General features: G+C 30.9%; 1 protein-coding gene across 4 annotated transcripts in view; it reads left to right on the top strand.

Annotated features, from left to right (window-relative positions):
* Nucleotides 1–18,698, top strand: part of Otd1 (orthodenticle-1) — a 46,157-nt gene that overhangs the window by 7,494 nt on the left and 19,965 nt on the right. The window contains exons 1-2 of one of the 4 annotated variants that reach the window (XM_008192468.3): nt 10,214–10,355; nt 17,125–17,258. The exons of 1 other annotated variant lie outside the window; for it this stretch is intronic. In XM_008192468.3, the coding sequence (XP_008190690.1) occupies nt 17,174–17,258 (85 nt within the window). In that variant the 5' untranslated portion in view covers nt 10,214–10,355; nt 17,125–17,173. 4 annotated transcript variants of the gene reach the window in all.

Below are 18,698 nucleotides of genomic sequence, written 5' to 3'. Positions count from 1 at the left end.
ATAAAGTAAAAACCCATCACTGCATCCTCTGCAGCAACACATGCAAAAACTGAACCTTAATGAATGTGGGTCAAGTTAATTAAGCCATTAAGATCTAAATAAAAAAAATCTGCTACATTTTTCTGCCATGTTCTAATAAATCTGAAACTATGCCTTGCATACAATGCCCACTTAGCGCTATTAAGATGTCGCCACTTATGTAACAACACGAAAAGTTGATTTATTTTGGGTTTTGTTGTATAACGGAATTTCAAATATTTAATTAAAACCCTTAGTTTGGAATTTAACCAATTTGTGTTATCAGCGTTTTGACAGTGACGTATGAGCACTTAACTGTTTTAATGCTTTCTGCTGTTGAACATTTCGTGACTACATTGTTTTTAACACCGACGTATAGCCGATGCAAAAATTATCTGCGAAATCTGAATGTGCGATAATTATAAGTAATAGTTATTTTATGCGTCTAATAGCTGTAATTACCTTTAATTATGTCTCTTTCCAGTTTACAATTATTGGGGGATGCAGATGGTTATATTTAATTGGGTTTGTTAATAAACTAGTCATGTTTACTGCAATTTTACTTCGATTCCTAATGCAGCCAATAATTAGATATTATCTAATATGCACATTCAAACTCACACTTGATTTTACGATAATTGCTCAAGTAGTTCCAGTTATTCGTAGAAGACATCATTAAATAATATCGTATTTATTACAGAAAATGCAGACACTTGAGCATAAACATAGGCCTCAGTGATCTATAGCTTTGTGTGTGCTGTACCGCCTGCAAATATTTTCTCATCCAAGTTAAAATTTATAGGGTAGGTGCAGAAGAGAGTTGGTTTCAAAACCATTTTTTTTTACGTTGCAATTGCACTTCAGTTCGTCTTACTACCAAAGCAAGAAAATAAATCATGTCAAGAGTAATGGTTACACTTATTTGTGCAATTAAGAAAATTATTGATTGGTTTATTACTGATTACTAAGCAGATCTCTTTGAAATCACCTCAAATGAGACCATAAATGTATCTACAGAGTGATTCAAAAGCACTGAGAAAGGACATCAAACTGAATTAAAAGTTCCTATTACAAAAATTGTTTGAGCCTTTATTTACGAGATATAGCTATTTAATGTTAGATTTTTTAGTTTTTTTTATGCTTTAGATTATATTTCAGTTAGCGGAAACGACAGCTTTTAAACAAATACCTGTTGAAAAAATTAATAATCAATGTCTAATGATATGCAAAACAATTAAGAAATTTGTAAAATAGACAATGAATTAAATTCGATATTCTAGGAAATAAAAGAACAATAGTCGATACCGTTGCTAAGGAAAACAAATTAAAAATATTGCTTGAAAAAAAAATCTGACTTCATTTTTGCGCTTAACTAAACGAGAATTACCTCTGTTTCTTTTTTTTTTCTACTAGATATTTGTTTTCTTGCTGAGAGTTATTTCTTGGAGCATTTTTGACGTATTTCTTCTATTCTTTCTTCCTTGTCTTGTTTATTTATACTCTTTATCAATATTTTTTCTCTGTTTTTTGTCGACTATGGTAGTTTTAGTTCTTCCTAATTTTGTTATTCTTAATTTTCTTACTTATTTTTAACATGACTCAATCAGAATCTAGCTAAATAATAAATCTTGCGAAAAAGTGCGATAAAACTCATAACATTAACTTTACTTTAAATCATTTTTTTTTCTGCCATAAAAAATAACACACCTCTTTATTTCTTTGATTTGATGCCTTATATCTAGGGTATTTTAGGACATAAAAGAGCAATAATCGATACCATTGCTAAGAAAAACAAATTAAAAAATATTGCTGGAAAAAAATTCTTAATTTCACTTAATTTTTGTGCTTAACTGAAAATTTTTGTCCGACACTTTTGAATAACTGCAACTGCAATAAAAAAATCAGACTGGGCATTAATTTAAAAATCAGCTATTGTTTCTATAATAACAAATAAATAAATGTATGCAATAGTAATTTGGTTAATGACATTTAATCTCTAAATAATTCTCCAACTTCCGCAATTTGCTTAATTTTTGCACCAAACAGGATACGCAACCTATAGCCTTACTGCACCTTACCCTGACCTTTACTGTCGCCCTCTGAAAGATCATTTAAAATTTAGCTGTAAAATGTACGATTTATTATAATGTTGGTACTATGTATGCAAATTTTGAAAAAATATTATAACATGTGCAATTTAATATCAAATCAAATAAATTGTGTATATTTGTGTGGTTTGACGGAAGAAAAATTTATTTTCAGCCGACAGCTGAAAAAAATCCAAACTGAGGCACAGTCCTGTTTACTTTTCCGCAATTTTAGTACTGACGACGATAGAACGCATTGTGTTGGCAACAAAACCGTGCAAACAGATCAAAAGCTGTATTTATTCACGGAGGAAAAATTTAATTGATTCGTTTTGCTTGTCGATCTTTGAAAAGCAAAATTCAGGTAAATGCGCGTGGTTTATTCGATCGGAGGCAATTACGGAACACCTCCTTTTTATGCGGTCATTTAGTTTAATTGGTTATTTAAACGTACGTCGTAATCTTGAACGTATTGATGATTAGTCTCATATGCGTTTATAAAAAAGCTCGCGGTTGGATCAAAGGGTTCGAAGTTTTGTCACCGTTCGCTCCTGTCCTGTACGAAAGGCTACCTTAATATTAAATTCCTTTTCTATACAAGCTGACAGGACGAAAATAACTCAAAAAATCTTACGACATTTACCAGTTTTAATCAGTCGGCCTTGCTCCCCACGATTTGACCACCGTGGGCCAGGAGCGGCACACATTTCTTGACTTCCCTTGCTGGTTAATTGACTTTGTCACTTGACGACTGTAATTGCTTGTATTTTTTTGTAATTCAACAGTCGGCGAAACCTCTAATTAATTATTTATGACACTGTTTAATTACGCTCATTTAAAGCGCGTAATTGCATTATAATAACGAGCAACAATAGCAGTAGCTGGGCTTTGCCTATGCATTTATAATGAGTTTCGCTGCTGGTATGTTACCTGAAATTGTGGCAGGCTTTTTTCCAATAAATTATATTCACACAATTAGAGTTTATAGCTCCTCTCTTTTTGGTGAAACTGGCTGTGATGGCTTTCGTAATTTATTGGGTTTGAATTCGGCAGCGACACTGTTTGCATCGTTTAGGTTTATTTGTGTTCAGCACGGTAGTTTGGTTGTGTACGAAATCTGTGTAGGAAATGTTAACGTTTTCACATCTCATTAAGATGCTATTTAGATAATTAGCTTAACAAGAAAGGTAATTCACAATCGGTTAAATGAGGAAGGTACCTTAATTTGTGTTCTCGCCTGGAAGTAGGTGCCCATTTAATACTCTTATGTCATATTTTTGTTACAGGTTATTGACTTTTGATTCTTTGTACTCTTGGGTCGTCGTAAAATTATAATTTGGTGAAGTTCAGATTTACGATGGTGTATTGTGTTAAAAGGTTGTAAAACTAATAACTGATTTAATAAAATTTTAAATTAAAATAAGTAAAATGTTTTGGAATTATTTTTTTTGTATTAACATAAATTAAAAAATGATTGGATTTGGTTGTACCGAGTCCAGTGGCACAAACCAGTTTTTTGGTTATTTCCAAACTGAGTTTTAAAACTTTCTTTGTTAGTTGTCTAATCTTATCTGCTTGTTTTGTGACGAAAAGTTATAATTATAAACGTGCTAAACATATTAGAAACTTGTCAGTTTAGAAGCAAATGTCATACCTATCATGTAGGTATTTTTTTCAAAAATTAGCTAAAGATACAGCAAAAAATTAAGAAAATTGTTGGAAATTTCCTCACCTTAGCTAGGTAGGTACTACAGGATAAACTGTATCGGCCAGATTCTATTTGGTTAATCCGTTTTTTTTTTGTTTTAATTTATTCATTTAATTTTAGAGTTCACCAGTAGCTAAACATTTTTTTGACAACCTCATCCGAAGATAAGATTTATTTTGTAATAAAATTATTAAAATTTAAGGGCGGTTAAGCGTTGCTATAGCAGTAACCAATGTGTTAAATTTTAAAAGCAGTCCTTTAAAAAATTACAGAATAGGTCTTAAATTATTTTCCACCCTTCTAATGTATTATGAGAGTACGTTTTTTAAAATAAAATACTTTCAAGAAACGAAATTTTCTAATAAAACCGTGAAACAAACTAAAGGAAACCTTCTTCTGTCTTCGGGAAAGAACAAATTTCTTTTTTCTTGAAAAAAATTGAAAAAATTTAAATAGCGTTAATTTTATTTCATTAAAGTTATCTAAAGCCCCCGGAAATAATTTTTTTCTAATAATTTAACGAATACTTGAGCTTGACTTCCAGATTTTTTGAATAAATAAAGAAAATTGAATTTGTTGTGGAGATAACAAGAGAAAGATTTTTTTTGCAGCAAGTAATAGATAGAGAGACTGAAATCACAAGTTTTTAAAAATATATTTCATTCAGTATAATTAGTATTTATTATAATTATTGTGCAAAATTTCTTAAAAAGTAAGCCAATAAATAAAAGAATTATGTCAAAAATGATATTATTTTTGCAAGTTCTAAAGTTTTAAACACGTTTTTGGTTCAAAAATCATGTTATTCTTCCTGTTTTTATTAAACTAGAACGGAAAAATCACCAAATTTGGTCGAAAATGACCAAACATTTACCTTTTCGAAGCGTTTATTTAGCAGAATCTAAATAATTATGCAAAATTTCATAAAAAGTAACCCAATAAATTACAGAATTATGTCAAAAATGACATTATTTTTGCAAGTTCTAAAGCTTTAGACACGTTTTTGGTTCAAAAGTCAAGTTTTTCTTCCTGCTCTTATTAAACTAGAACGGAAAAATCACTTGGTTTGGTTGAAAATGACCAAAAATTTATCTTATTTAAGCGTTTATTTAGCAGAATTTAAATAATTATGCAAAATTTCTTAAAAAGTAAGCCAATAAATCACGGAATTATGTCAAAATGACAATATTTTTGCAGTTTTTGAGGATTGAAAGAAGTTCTTAGACCAAAAATCGAACAAATGTTTTTCTTGTTTTTATTAAGCTAGAACAAAAAAAAACACTAAATTTGGTCGAAAATTTATCTTATTTAAGCATTTATTCAGCAAAAGCTCAATTATTGAAACACGTTTTTAGACCAAAAGTCAAGTTTTTCTTCCTGTTTTTAGTAAACAACAACGAAAAATCACCAAACTTGGTCTAAAATGACCAAAAATTTTCCTTTTCTAAGCGCTTATTCAGCAAAAACTCAATTATTGTGCAAAATTTCCTAAAAAGGAAACCAATAAATTACAGAATTATATCAAAAATGACAATATTTTTGCAAAAATTAAGTTAAAGTATAAGTTGAAAACTGCATGCTGCGAAAGCAACAGAAAATTGTAAAACAATATCCATTAGCAAATCAACATTTTTGGAGTCAAATTCAGGTTATTTTAATTTATTTTAATGATTCAATTTTATAGCTGTTTAAAGTTTGCATCTTATAATTACCAGAAGAAAATTGGCATAATTTCCGCTGAAAATTAAACTAATGGAAGATGGTAATTTTATTAAACGTAGAGTAGGAGCGTCATAGCTAATTGTAATTACAGCTCACACTCAAACTGCAATTTATAGTCTAATTGAAGCAAATGATTTTTATATTAAAAGATTATTACGTTGCACCAGCAATGAATTTATAATGCGTTAAATTATTGTTGAATTAATATAAATAATATTCAAACGTGGGTAATTTTACGATTTGCAAACTAAAAAATTAATCGAACATAATCGGTCGATTGGCTTTTCACTAGTATGTGTTCGCAACCCCAACTTTTAAGCCAAGACCACCTAATGTGAAATAAAACTGTACCGCGATCGGTAATGAAATTACAGTTATGAATTAATAAGTGTAGTTAGTGTGATTACTTTCAATTAAAAAGAAGTCATCTTTGGAATGTAATTTCCTGGGAGACTTTCATCCGTACTTGAGACGTGATACATTTAAACCAATTTACCCAAAGGACAAATTGATCACAGTAACGGGCTTTGTTTCATAATTAGTAATTTTGAAAACCATTTAAATCAATTAGAAGCCATTAGAAAAAAGGAGAATTAATTGGTGTATCTCGTTTCAAAGAATCGTGACACGTTATTTTACGATTTAAAACGTGTTTGCCTGACGTAAACATTAGAATATTTGGCTACTGTTCCCACTGCCAGTTTTTACCTGACGGTTTTAAGATTTTTAGCACGCATAGCTGATCGCTTTGTGGCTCGTTTTCACCCAAATATTCCGGTCAAGGCGTGATTTTTAAGTCTGGTGTCTCTCGAAAATCACAGTAATTTGCGACTTTTGTCTTCATGATGATGATTAAGTTTAATATATTTTCGTGTTTTTATTGGAACAGTTGGAAGGCCTTGTTATGTGTTGGATCGAAGCTCCGAAGAGCAGGTGACAGTAGTTAGCAACTGGATATGCCTCATATATTAATATCAATTAAGAGAGAGCAATTAAAGTCAGCTGTAATTTTTCGTGAAGAAACATCTTGCAGAATGCGTATCTGATCGAAATCTGGTTGATAGAGGTGTGTAAGATGTTCAAGTGATAGGAGCAGTCTGGAAGACCGCAAAAGCGGTCATCTAAGTGCTGCACGCCCCGCGTTATACGCTTTGTCAACTCCATCATGTCATCGAAGAGAGAATGTCTTGGGATAAAAGCAAAACGAGGTAGCGTCGGTATTCCGAAAGTATACCTGCCTACACAACTATTATTCGCATATTTTCAATTCTGGACGCATTCATGGAGAGATAAGTTATGTAACTGGAAACTGGAACTGGTTTTCGAAATTATGTAAGGAGATGAGTGATAATAAATAAATTGGTTCATTTCCACACAGATAATTGAAGATTTAGGGATTAGGCGCGTAATCATTTCGTTATTGTTACAACAGCACAGGAATTTTTTGCCGATTCTATCGCACAGGTAAAAATGAGAAACTTACTACACGTATTGTACGGAAGCAAATGTCAACAAACAGGTGGCGATGATTTTATCATTTTTAATTTTTACGCACTTTCTGCAATATACGTTATACCTACACAGAGCATTAAAATATTAACTATACAATAATCTTAAAAAAATAATAATAATATGTGTCTAATAATAGATTCAATTACAAAAAACTCAATATGAACTTTTTGTGGAATCCTAGTTCGTTTAACTATTTTTTTTGTCTTTTCACTATTTTAAAACACGCTTCCAATAGCAACGTGTTTTAAATTAAAATGTTACGGATGTCTCGTTATGCAACGAGCGTTCGTGACAATCTTCGAACTTTAAGCTTGTGTTTTCGCTCTCGTATTATTAATAACTATAAAAACATTTTAAACTCTTACTATTTAGGCACATTTTTTCAAAACTCTGCAGATATAGTTGAAGATACAAAAAAGTATAAGAACTGAAGGTGTATGTAATTAAAAAATATATTTTTATCTTCAACCACCGGTAAAAATGGAATGAATCCGTTGCTTGAACGGTTTTTAACTGAAAGTCTTTGATGGAACATAAACTTTTTGTAGGAAATCTGATTCTTTTTTAACATTTCCTTCTATATTTAGCGCATTTACAGGATGGAGGGCAAATTTTAAAATTTTTCATAGGCCTTATTTTATTTTTTGTTGTGAAAAATTTAATCCTCAATTTTTATTCCGGTTCAGTAAATTTTGAGGTAGGTACAGGTCTTCTGGTGTAACTTATGAACTTATGACTAAACTGAAATTGACTAAGATTTTTATGTGAAAAGGTTAATAATTTTTCTCATTATTTTTTGACAATTTGAAGATGACCTCTGAAAAATATTGTTTTGTGTAGTGAATATTACCTACTTGATTAATTAATTAAAATAATTAATAAATAATTAATAACTAACGTTCTTAAAAAAAATCATATCATAGAGAAAAATATTCGTATAGTACTTATTAACAAAGTGCGTTTGATTCATCGTTTCTGAGATATCTTTAGTAAAACCATACTTTTAGCAGACCCACCTTGTATATGTAACAGCTAATGTGAAAACTTGGCTACTTTAAAATATAAAAAACTGAATAATTTATAACATGAGATCGAAAATATACTCAATTAGAGCAAGCTGTTCCTATAGAAATTAGCCACATTTTAGCTGTTTATTTACGGCCGCACTTTTGAAGTTATGTTGTCTTACGTTGCTTTTACACAGCTTATGATGTAGCTAAAGTTACACTTGACTTTCAGGGCTTGCTCTAATTGAGTATATTTTCGATCTCATGTTATATTATTCCAACACATTGTGGCTAATGAAAACTATACTTCATCGTAACACATAATATTCAAGTTTTTAGCTAGTTGAAAAACTTACCAACTCGCTGTCTAACTTATTAGTAAATAAATGAAGTTATGATATATTTTGTTTTTCATTACCGAATCGGGTTTATAAACTAACTGAAACAATATATGTTAGCAACCTTCTGACAATTTGGACTTACAATAAGTAAAATGGGAATATAATTTTTCAATCTATCTTTCAGTAAATTATCCAAAAGTTTAGACTAGTTTACAAATTAGCCGCTATTTAGTAGAAATTTTGAAGATAACAATCATTTAAAAACACATTGTATAATTTGTTAGTATAGTATTGTTGGCAATAAAAATTATTATTTAAATAGTTTCAATAATTGTTTAATGATTATTTATTTCTTTTTAACGCTACTTTGATCTTTTCCAAAGTACCTTCTCACTCCTGTTATAAACAAATCTACTATTCCAAGTGGAAAACTCTAAATTCCAATAAGAATTAAATTTTTGTAAATTAGTTCGTGACACGTCACATTAGCCCGAAAAATGTGATCATAAAGTAGTTAGAATATATTTTTGGTCCGAGTTGCAATATTATTTCTGGTTGGTTGGCCGTATTATTATTTGTTAAATAACAGGGGTTGGAAGCATCGGTGTGGAAAATGATTTTGCGGGCGTTGTGTACTCGCCACATTGTTACATCTTCAGAGGGTGACAGACTAGTTTGCGGTATATCTGCACATCTGGGTTGGGCTTGATTTAATCTTCGGAAAAATATTTCGTTGTTACGGATATTTCCTCGACTAATCACGGATTAATTAACTTGCTTACGCAATAATAAAGCTTACATACCTACTTGTGTTCAACATGCAATGGTTAATGGATGAATGGGTTAAACAGCTGATAACATTCGTTCAAAAAATATAGAAATAGCTAGTTTCACAATAATAAAATAATGCATTTACATTTAAATAAATAAATTATAAAACAGGTTCATAAAGTTGTGGGTTAATTACAAATTGTTAATAATTGTGCATATGTGAAACTTTTATTTAGAATCGATATAAAATAAGTGCGTTTGTGGCACAAAGTAAATAATGTAATGATTGTGTGGGAGTATCAAGTGTATTGTTGTTCGTGATGTGTGAATAAAAACTAGTTGAAAAAATTATGACAATAACGTGAATCAAACTCGAATCGTTTGATCAGATTCATCATTTACATAGATTATTATTTATTGTTTTGTTGCATGGAATAACAGGAAAAATAATGTAATATCACTTCATTTTTCAGAGTCAGATGATTACACGAGATAGGAATTGAAATTGGCGTCTGGCAAATTAATTAAGACATAAATTTATTAGAAATTACAATATTTGTAAGTACCTACTTATTACTGTTTACTGTAATTAATGCCTTTCGTGCACAGCTCATCATGATTTTTAATAAGATTACTTCTCCTCGATGAGAATTGTAAAATAAATGATTTTATTTCTTAAATAAAGTCCCTCAAAAGTTGTATTTCAGGATTTGTCATTTTGTTTTATGAGGTGGGTGTCGTTGGCATACGGCAACTTGATGAAGATATCTTATAAATAATCTAATAAACCTAATTAGCATACAATTTACAATCATAATTTAACTTTTTATCTTGGCTTTGTGTAATTATGCCTCCGTTAAACGTGCTAAACGGAAGAGTGCACAACTTATTAAATTCCAAGTAGAAACTTTAATTGTCGTCATTTACAAAACATTCTACATAAAAATAATGGGCTGCGAAAGAGATGTTGAAACTAATTGTAAAAATTATTGTCAGAAAATAAAAAATAAAAATCGCCAAGTTCTGGAGGCTGCCTCTGGTGATATTTCCGTTTTTACGAAGCTTTATCAGATGTAAGAAACACCGTGATAGTGCCTAGCATGTGGTGTGTGTTCTGTTTGTTGCAACTTTTCCAGTGAGCTTTATTCCCAGTGGGTTTTAATTTATTTTAATGTAGGAGAATGTGTGCGTAAGTACCCCCCGTTACGAAACATTTTCAAGTGTTGCAAGAGCCGATTTTTGCACAAATAAAATTTGTAGTAAAACTCTCTGAGGTTATTTCAGAATCTTCCATTAAATAATATGTTGCATAAAATTTCATTTGATGATTCCGAAACAGGTATAAAAAAGCAATAAAATCTAAATTATCACCACCGCGTCCACCTGTAGTCCAATGACCATTTCATTTTATTTTTTCGGACTACTGGTTTTATATAAAAAATGTCGCTACGTCTGCCTTAATTTAAAAACGGGATAATTTAATTCGAACCAAATTTTGAAGCGACGTGTTCGCTCGCCGCTCAAGTTGAAAAAAGATGCATCTAATTGTTGTGAAGTGAATAATCTTGATTCGAGCGGCTCGGCTGCACTATTGTAAAGGGAAGGAACTAAAAAATCATAGGTCGTATATTTCCATACTAATACAACGGTATGATGAATATGCGAGGAGCACAGGTGTTTAGGTGGCCACCGAACAACACCGTTTTATACGTTTTTTGAATGAGTCAAATTCTAATAAAATAACAATAAATGAAATATGCGCTGGAATTTCCGATGGGACCGCTCGACTGAACCCGCCCAAAAAACTTTTGGGGAAAATAATTGCCCCGATAATTGCTCACCAACTGTACAAAATACAGTCGAACTCCGATAACTCGAAATCTGTTTTAACGCGATTTTTTTAACATAATTGTTTTCACAGGAAATCAGAAATGTTATTACGAAATTTTCTACAATTCAAAAAAGCGAACATAATTTGAAAATTATCACAGATCGGTATAGGGAATGCTAATACAGAGTGATGCAGAAAAAAATTCTCCTACATAAGTAAAATAAACATTGGGACATTCCATTTGAAAAAAATGAAATTATGGGTACTTGAAGTTGTCCAAACTTAGCCTTAAATTTTTTGGGTTTATTAACTTCTTTTCCAATTTTGAACACACTATATAACAGATATAGGCTTTCTCTTTTAATTCTCCAAAAATAATTTCAAAATCTCTAAAACTAAGAGAGTTACCGATTTTTTAAGTGACAGGTGCACATTCAAAAATTTTCAAAAAATCTTAAATATCTCGAAAATGGTTAAACTTAAGCATAGGGAAAGCAGATAAAAACGGCCTTAAAATAGCTCAACTAATCCAAAAACGCTGTGAAAAACGAAGTTGATAGCGGCTTCCGGTATGACCGGAAGTGCCGTCATTTTGAAAATATTTTCATAGTCAGATGTGAAAATTGACAAGTCAAATATAGTCTGAGAGTAAACATTTAATTAAATATAATTATAAAACAAACTATTTTCCTTACAGGACATTGCATTTTAATAAATTATTCATAAGTTTATAAATAAATCAATTTTTCACTTCGGTATACACAATGCAAGAGATACGTGTATGCGGAAGAAATAACTTTGTACCGACTTCTTTATTACTCATATAAATATTTTTGTCAAACAGTGATTCCCATATGTAATTAAAACCCTTAATTTACATCTAAAATTTAATGTAAATTATATTAACATGCGTACATATTACATTTCATACATACGCTGCCGTAATTAGGAATAAATAATACATTAAATTGCAACTTAATCCAATCACAATCAGATTAGACTTATCATAAATCATTAGTTCGTTTTGTTACTGGAACAGACGACATGACCTACATAATTACTTCAATTCAGGCATTGTAGAAATTCATTTAAAAATACTTTTTCTAATAATTGTTCTCTTAACCGGTTGTTGACTAGAGCGTAAATTACCAAATCGCCGCCGAATGAAACCGAAAGCTGATATCTCCAGTTGAATTTATACCTTAATTGGTCATTTTCGAAAATAAAAGTGTTAAAAAAGTTAGAACGTTACTACGAAAAATATTGCCTGCCTGTTTATTCATATTCAAATTGAACTCCATCACAGTCTGAACGGCGAGGAATGCGGTTCTTTACAAAGGTGTTGAATCGGTTAGTTCGGAAGAATATTTAGATAGTGTCGCCTAACATATATTTCAAATTATGTTTATTAGCGACACCGACGGCTGGGAATCGGTTACCGAGTTCACATAATAAAAAAACAATTTGGATTCAGTGAAAAATTTTCAGATTGTTGCAAATTCTGCAACACATTCCCGCCTTGAAACAAGGAATGTGCTTCGAACAGTAGCATTTTCCGTAATTAATTGTCCATAACTCGAAAGCTATTAGCACTAAAACCGTGAAAAAATCACATTTTATGCGAATGTTTATGGGCAACCGGTAAGTGCCAAAATACAATGTGTGGGAAGTCGCTGTATACAATTTATATATTTTATAATAGCCTTCATGTAAATAAAAAATGCGTTTAATGTGCAAATTTAATTTTATACACAATATCGCGGAAAATGCATTGTAAGGCTTTTCTCATTTAGCGAAAATTTCAAGTCAATGCTTCTTGTGGAAATCGGCACGAATCCTGGGATTTATAAATTATGCATTAATAAAATAACAGGCTAGCGTCTACTGTTACTTGATTTATTTCTAATTTATAATAAAATAATATATAGACGATAACATCGTGTGATTCACGTGACTTATACTCATAATGGTTAATAATTAGCGTAATTATATGATGCGGCTTCTAGATACACTTATTTTAAATTTGCATCGGGAGTATTGCACCTGTTACCATCCAAGAGTTAGGCATTATTATTAATTTTGTTCTGCCCAACAAATACAAAAAATGACTAGATATAATGTTTTGTTAACTTTATTCGTCTATACCCTGGTCGCCCAGGAGCTATCAGACATCACGTGATAGGTATTTACTAATTTAACAGGGTATAGAGCAAATACAGTTGAACCTCCTTAAGCGGCGCTTTTACAATGCATAGATAAATTTTCTTTGAAAGTTACACCAGAATCATATGATGTAATTAATTAAACTGCTCCTTTCTACGTCTTATAGATTAAGGTTCTATTCGTTAGTAATCTACTAACCATTTCCATGGCAACCTATGAGAAAAGATTTATAAACACTAAATATTTCGTAAACGGCTAAATTTAGGTATAGAGACAGCTTATAAAAACTAACTTAAAATAGCTCTAGTAATCCAAAAACGCATTAAAAAATATAGTTTTTCATTTAAAATAGGAAAGTTGATAGCGACTTCCGGTATAACCGGAAATGTCACCATCTTGAAAATATTTTCATTGGGCAGGAGCTAAGAGATTATGGTTGTCTACAAATTTTCAGAAGACTATCGTTATTAGAACTACCAATACTTCTAATGTGGGGTTTAGATGGAACACCCTGTATGTTGTTACGACCGTGGTGATGACGGTGTTTGCTTGGAATAGGTAACCACCAGAGTAATGGTAATAAAATTATTTGAACACAACATATGTTGGAGCCATAAAAAGAAACCAGCGCATGTTATTTCTGTAGGTTCCAGATAGGTGTGCATTAAATTGTCAAATGGGTACCATAATGTGCCGATGTAGAATTTCAATTTCAGTAACACGCAGCCTCTTTCCTTTTGCTTTTAAGGTGTTAACTTAAAGTGTACAAATAAAGTTTTTTTTCCTTTTGCTGGTCAATAAAAAACTGAGATGAAAACTGAAAGACTCGCTGGACCCACCAAAGTCATCCGGCGAGCCGATGTTCGTATATAAATTCCAATAAATTCAGCTTATAAGGACAAGTAATCCACGGTAGCTGTGTCGGTAATACAGAAGAGTTGTGTTATCAGAAACAGTGACCTCTCTCTCCGACTACGTGTATATATGTGTGTAACTGAAGGTTACAACCGTGATTTATTTGTTACATTGTGAGGTTAGCCACGCTGTGTGTAATTTTTTAATGTCACCGCACCTTCCACGAGAGAGAAGCTACGAACCGCTTGTTTGCATAGAAGTTCTCGGACTGGTTATAAAATTTGATTATTAATACTAAGTCATTTATCATACGTATGACAGATACATGTGCAGAAAGCGGGTTCGGAGCTTTTGTAGTTCGGATTCTATAACTTGTTAAGTCACCATGTATTTTTAGCTAGGCGTGCAATTGTCAAAATAGATTTTAAAAAATATGTGTTACACATGTATAATTATGTACATGGTGATCCAGAATGACTGTTCCAGTTGCTTGTACAATCATTTTGAATCACTCTGTAGAAAAAAAGTATTTTTTTAATAAAGTGATTAATACACAACTATCTATATTTTTTCTCTGGACCGAATCCTTTGACATAATTCGTCTAAAAGATTAAAATCAGTCAACCAGACTAAACTATCCTTTCTTTAATTCTCTATAAGCACCGATTTTTCAACTTTTCAGTTTGTGCACAAACAACAAACTTTCCTAATTACTAATTAACCAACAACATACTCCATTAAAGCAGTATAAAAAATTAAAAAAATAGGCCTTAAATTAATTTACATTCTTCAGTTTATTGTCTTCGGTTTCGCTTATTTTCCAACCAAAAATATGTAAAAAATGCTCTTATCTTACAAAAAATATTTTTTAACAATTGAGTTTTTTTTAATAATAATCCTCTATGTACTTATAAGTTTTTGGGCAAGTCAAATACTTTGTAAAGTTCAGAAACACGTTCGGACCGGTTTATAGAAAGCTCAGTTAAAGATAATTCCGCTGTTAAAAGTTAACAACGCGAATGGACCAATCAAATTGGTTCAGTGTGGTGACGTGATCACGCATTTAAATGCGGCTTAAATTAATGACGCTTCTATAATCTGATCATTTGATCAGTGTTGCCAATCTGGATTACCTTCGTACACTAAGGGCCGGTTTACAGAAAGCGAAATTAAGATTTAATTCAAAATTAAACTAATTCGAATTAAGTTGCCATTTAAAAAGCATTGACAAATGTCAAGTTAATCGCGATTAAAATTCAATTGCAATTAAAATGTTCTGTAAACCGGCTCTTAATATATAAGTACAAATTTTGATTTCTTTCGTTCTAGCAGCCTTCTTTAAAGAACTGTTTATAATATTGTTGAAGAAATGAAATAAATCGCTTAAATATTTTATAAAAACACGCTTATTTTAAAAGAATATTCTTGATTTAATAAAAAAAATTGCATATATTGGTTCTATTTATTCTTCACTTCTTTTTGTTCCATTTTTCCTTTTTTTCAATAAGAATCTTTGCCAGAAATCGCAAAATTTAAAATATAAACTTCAGAGAAATAAACTGATCAAAAAGTAATCATTTATTATAAAAAAAAGCATTCAGGTGTAAATTATTCTTATTATTTCCCTTTTTCTTATTCCTAAATTTGGTACAAAACCCAATTCTGATGTGTTATATTATAATAATATAAACTTATAAAAAATCTAAGTTACTTTATTTGGTATTGCAGATTATGAGGTAAACTATGAGCTGTTTCAAAACTATAAAAACGCAACGTCGCATTTTCTCTCAAAATTAGCTATTAATAATTTATAAAAAAATAAGAGCTAATAGTTTTTAATGAAAGATCATTAATAATTATTTTACAATTTTTTATTAAAAAAAAAATTCTGTAATATGCGTCTTTGGCATTTTTATAGTTTTGAAACAGCTAATAGCTACGTTGAAGTCTTTATACGAAAAAGTGGGTAATTAAAAATTTTCACAAAATTATTATTTCAATAAATTAAAGGACACCATTTACACTTTTTAAAAACATTTAAAATTTGGTGTCTACCTGATTTTTTTTGTCCGTATGTGTGTGCAAATATGTAGGAGAGTAAAATTTGAATGTAACAATAAAAAGTGATGTGAAATATACAGGTGCAAAAAGTTGGAATAAATAAATGTCAGGCCTTATGAGCGTGAAAACTGGCGGTCAAGTGTGGTGAATTAAATCATTTATTATTTTTATTCGAATTCGGGTAGCAGCATATATCCAATTGGCTACGCTTTTCTTGGAACGGTGCTGTGAGAAATTTGGTTTATGTGCTACAGTTTCAGTACATACGTTATTTTTATGGCCTAATACATAAGGACGAGACTTTAATTCATTTATGAGGCGTATTCGGGCACAGCTGAGTTATTGGAAATTGGCAATAACGAACGCGAGTTGTGTATCAGTTTTGAGAGGAGAAACGTGATCATCAACGGGTTCCTATATATAGAAACTGAATTTACATAAGTTCATAAAAAGAGAATTTATTGTCGTCAAACTGGATTCGGTAGCAAGTCGGCAATATCTAACTGTTTCTTAATTATAAAGAAGTGTGTATAAATATATTTAGTTATGACGAAGGGAGCATCATTATTATCATGAATAATTCAGCCTTCGTAACTTTATTATGGCAATATTTTGTTTTTTCTATTAAAATTCTTCTAAATTTTATATGATTTTTATAGCTATGTTAATTTGTTAAAATCTAATTGGGTGTCTGATTAATGATGCAATTTAGTAGTAATGAACTCGAAACACATAGTGATAATGTGCTTGTTGGATGCAGCACCGACCATAAAATTTAAATGCTGAAATTTCAGAAATGTTCTTCACTTTTATAAACGATTTCCACGAAAATATTTGATTTACACTTATTGGATTATTGCTTTTAAAATACCTGGAATCATAAATAACACTTTTATTTGGCCTTTTTGACCAAGTTAATGCGACGACACCTCACGACTTTTTATTTTTAGAGGCGAAATGTTCACAGTCAAGTCTTTTAAATGTTTTACAAAATCTTGCAACTAATTTTGTGTTTTTCGGGAATCTCATTCTTACTGTTTTTGTACAGGACTGTCAACAGCATTAGGAATGCTTGAGGACTCAAAAAAGATGAAAAAATGTGGCCTCCAGAGGCAGTACATAGTTTGGAAAGGTTTTGTACTTATGGAAATGTGAATTATAGACAACGACGATCGCAGCCATGTGAGTACTTACTTTTGATATCTGTTACATTTAAAATTTTTACGACCAAACAGTACGTGAAAATATTTAATTCGATTGAAGTAAATTAATAGCACCTTAAAAATTGATAAAATTGCAGTTTCCTTCTTAGCCATTGTCGCATCATTTGTAATTGTTATGTATGGTTTCTTGTTGAGAATGAGGGTTGAACTGTGACCAAACCACGTATAAAGGAATCAAGCCGCCCTGCCTGTATGGGGTAAGGATGCTATACTTGTCACCTCGAACTGAATTCTATTGGAGGGCTGTTTCCGCTTTGGCCTGTCAAACGATATGAAATGTGCTTTTTATAAGCTTTCATCCCTGCTCAACAACGACTTTCAAATTATATCCACGGATTTATGGGGCGCATTTTTTACAAAGTTAACAACTGGAAAGGATTTCATTCAACTAAAAAAAGTTTTCCTGGCCTGTATAGTCTTTTTTAAACGCAAAATGTGTGCTTGAAATAGACCTATTTATATGGGTATCGATTTGATAAAAACGATCGGAGTGGCTTTAATTTAGAACTCATTGGACCTACATATAGAAAATAATGACCAAAAAGCATGAAAAACATATTTTTTTAATTATAACTTGTAACTATCCAAAGGGCATGTTGAGATAAATTACTTAGAGAACTTTGGGAAAGTTATTATTCGTAATTATTATTTCCGTAAATGGAACTTGGATGGAGAATTTTTTTTGGTTTAGATATGAGTTATTTGAAAATAGACTCTGTTAGAACACGTCTGTTCGCAAATCTTTAAAAGTCAAAAATGTGACACAGTGACACAAATATTTATTTTTATTGTGCATATTTTCATAAAAATTAAGTTTCTGTTTCAATACGTATCTTTTAATAAGAGATGTTAATGTGTTTGTTGTAAAATGAACATACACAAAAAATGAGAAATCTAGAAAGTTTTTAATAATATTTAATTGCAAAAAAATGCTTACAAGAAATGTTAAATAATGAATGAGAGTAGATGCTAATTGCAATATACTACTTTTGCTTCGGTACTTCGGTAGATAAGAAGCATCATAGAAAGCCGAGGTAATAAGCAAGTCAAAAAACTTAATCCTGTTGAAGTAAGTTAATTATTGGTACGTTGTATCTTATCTACAGCATTTGAATTTTACTATAAGTATCCTTATTACGTTTTAGAAAAGATTTAAAAGATCCTAATTATTTTTTGCAATAGCTTTTAATTTCACATACCTATTTATATTTTGACGAAAAACTGTGGATGTGTTGGATAAAATATAAGCGTTGTCTGATGTATGGTGTATGATGATTTTATTCAAATAAGTCACACAAGAAAAATAAACTGTCTATAATTGCCTACCTTCCGTAGTTAACTTGTCTTCTCTGGAGATTTATTTAAATTTCCAAAAGGCTATCTACAAGGTGTTTCTAAA

This window comes from Tribolium castaneum, chromosome 1 (genome assembly GCF_031307605.1).
Source record: "Tribolium castaneum strain GA2 chromosome 1, icTriCast1.1, whole genome shotgun sequence".
NCBI classification, from domain to species: Eukaryota; Metazoa; Arthropoda; class Insecta; order Coleoptera; family Tenebrionidae; genus Tribolium; species Tribolium castaneum.
The sequence above is the reverse complement of the archived record's forward strand: the minus strand, read 5'-3'. Positions and strand labels throughout refer to the sequence as shown.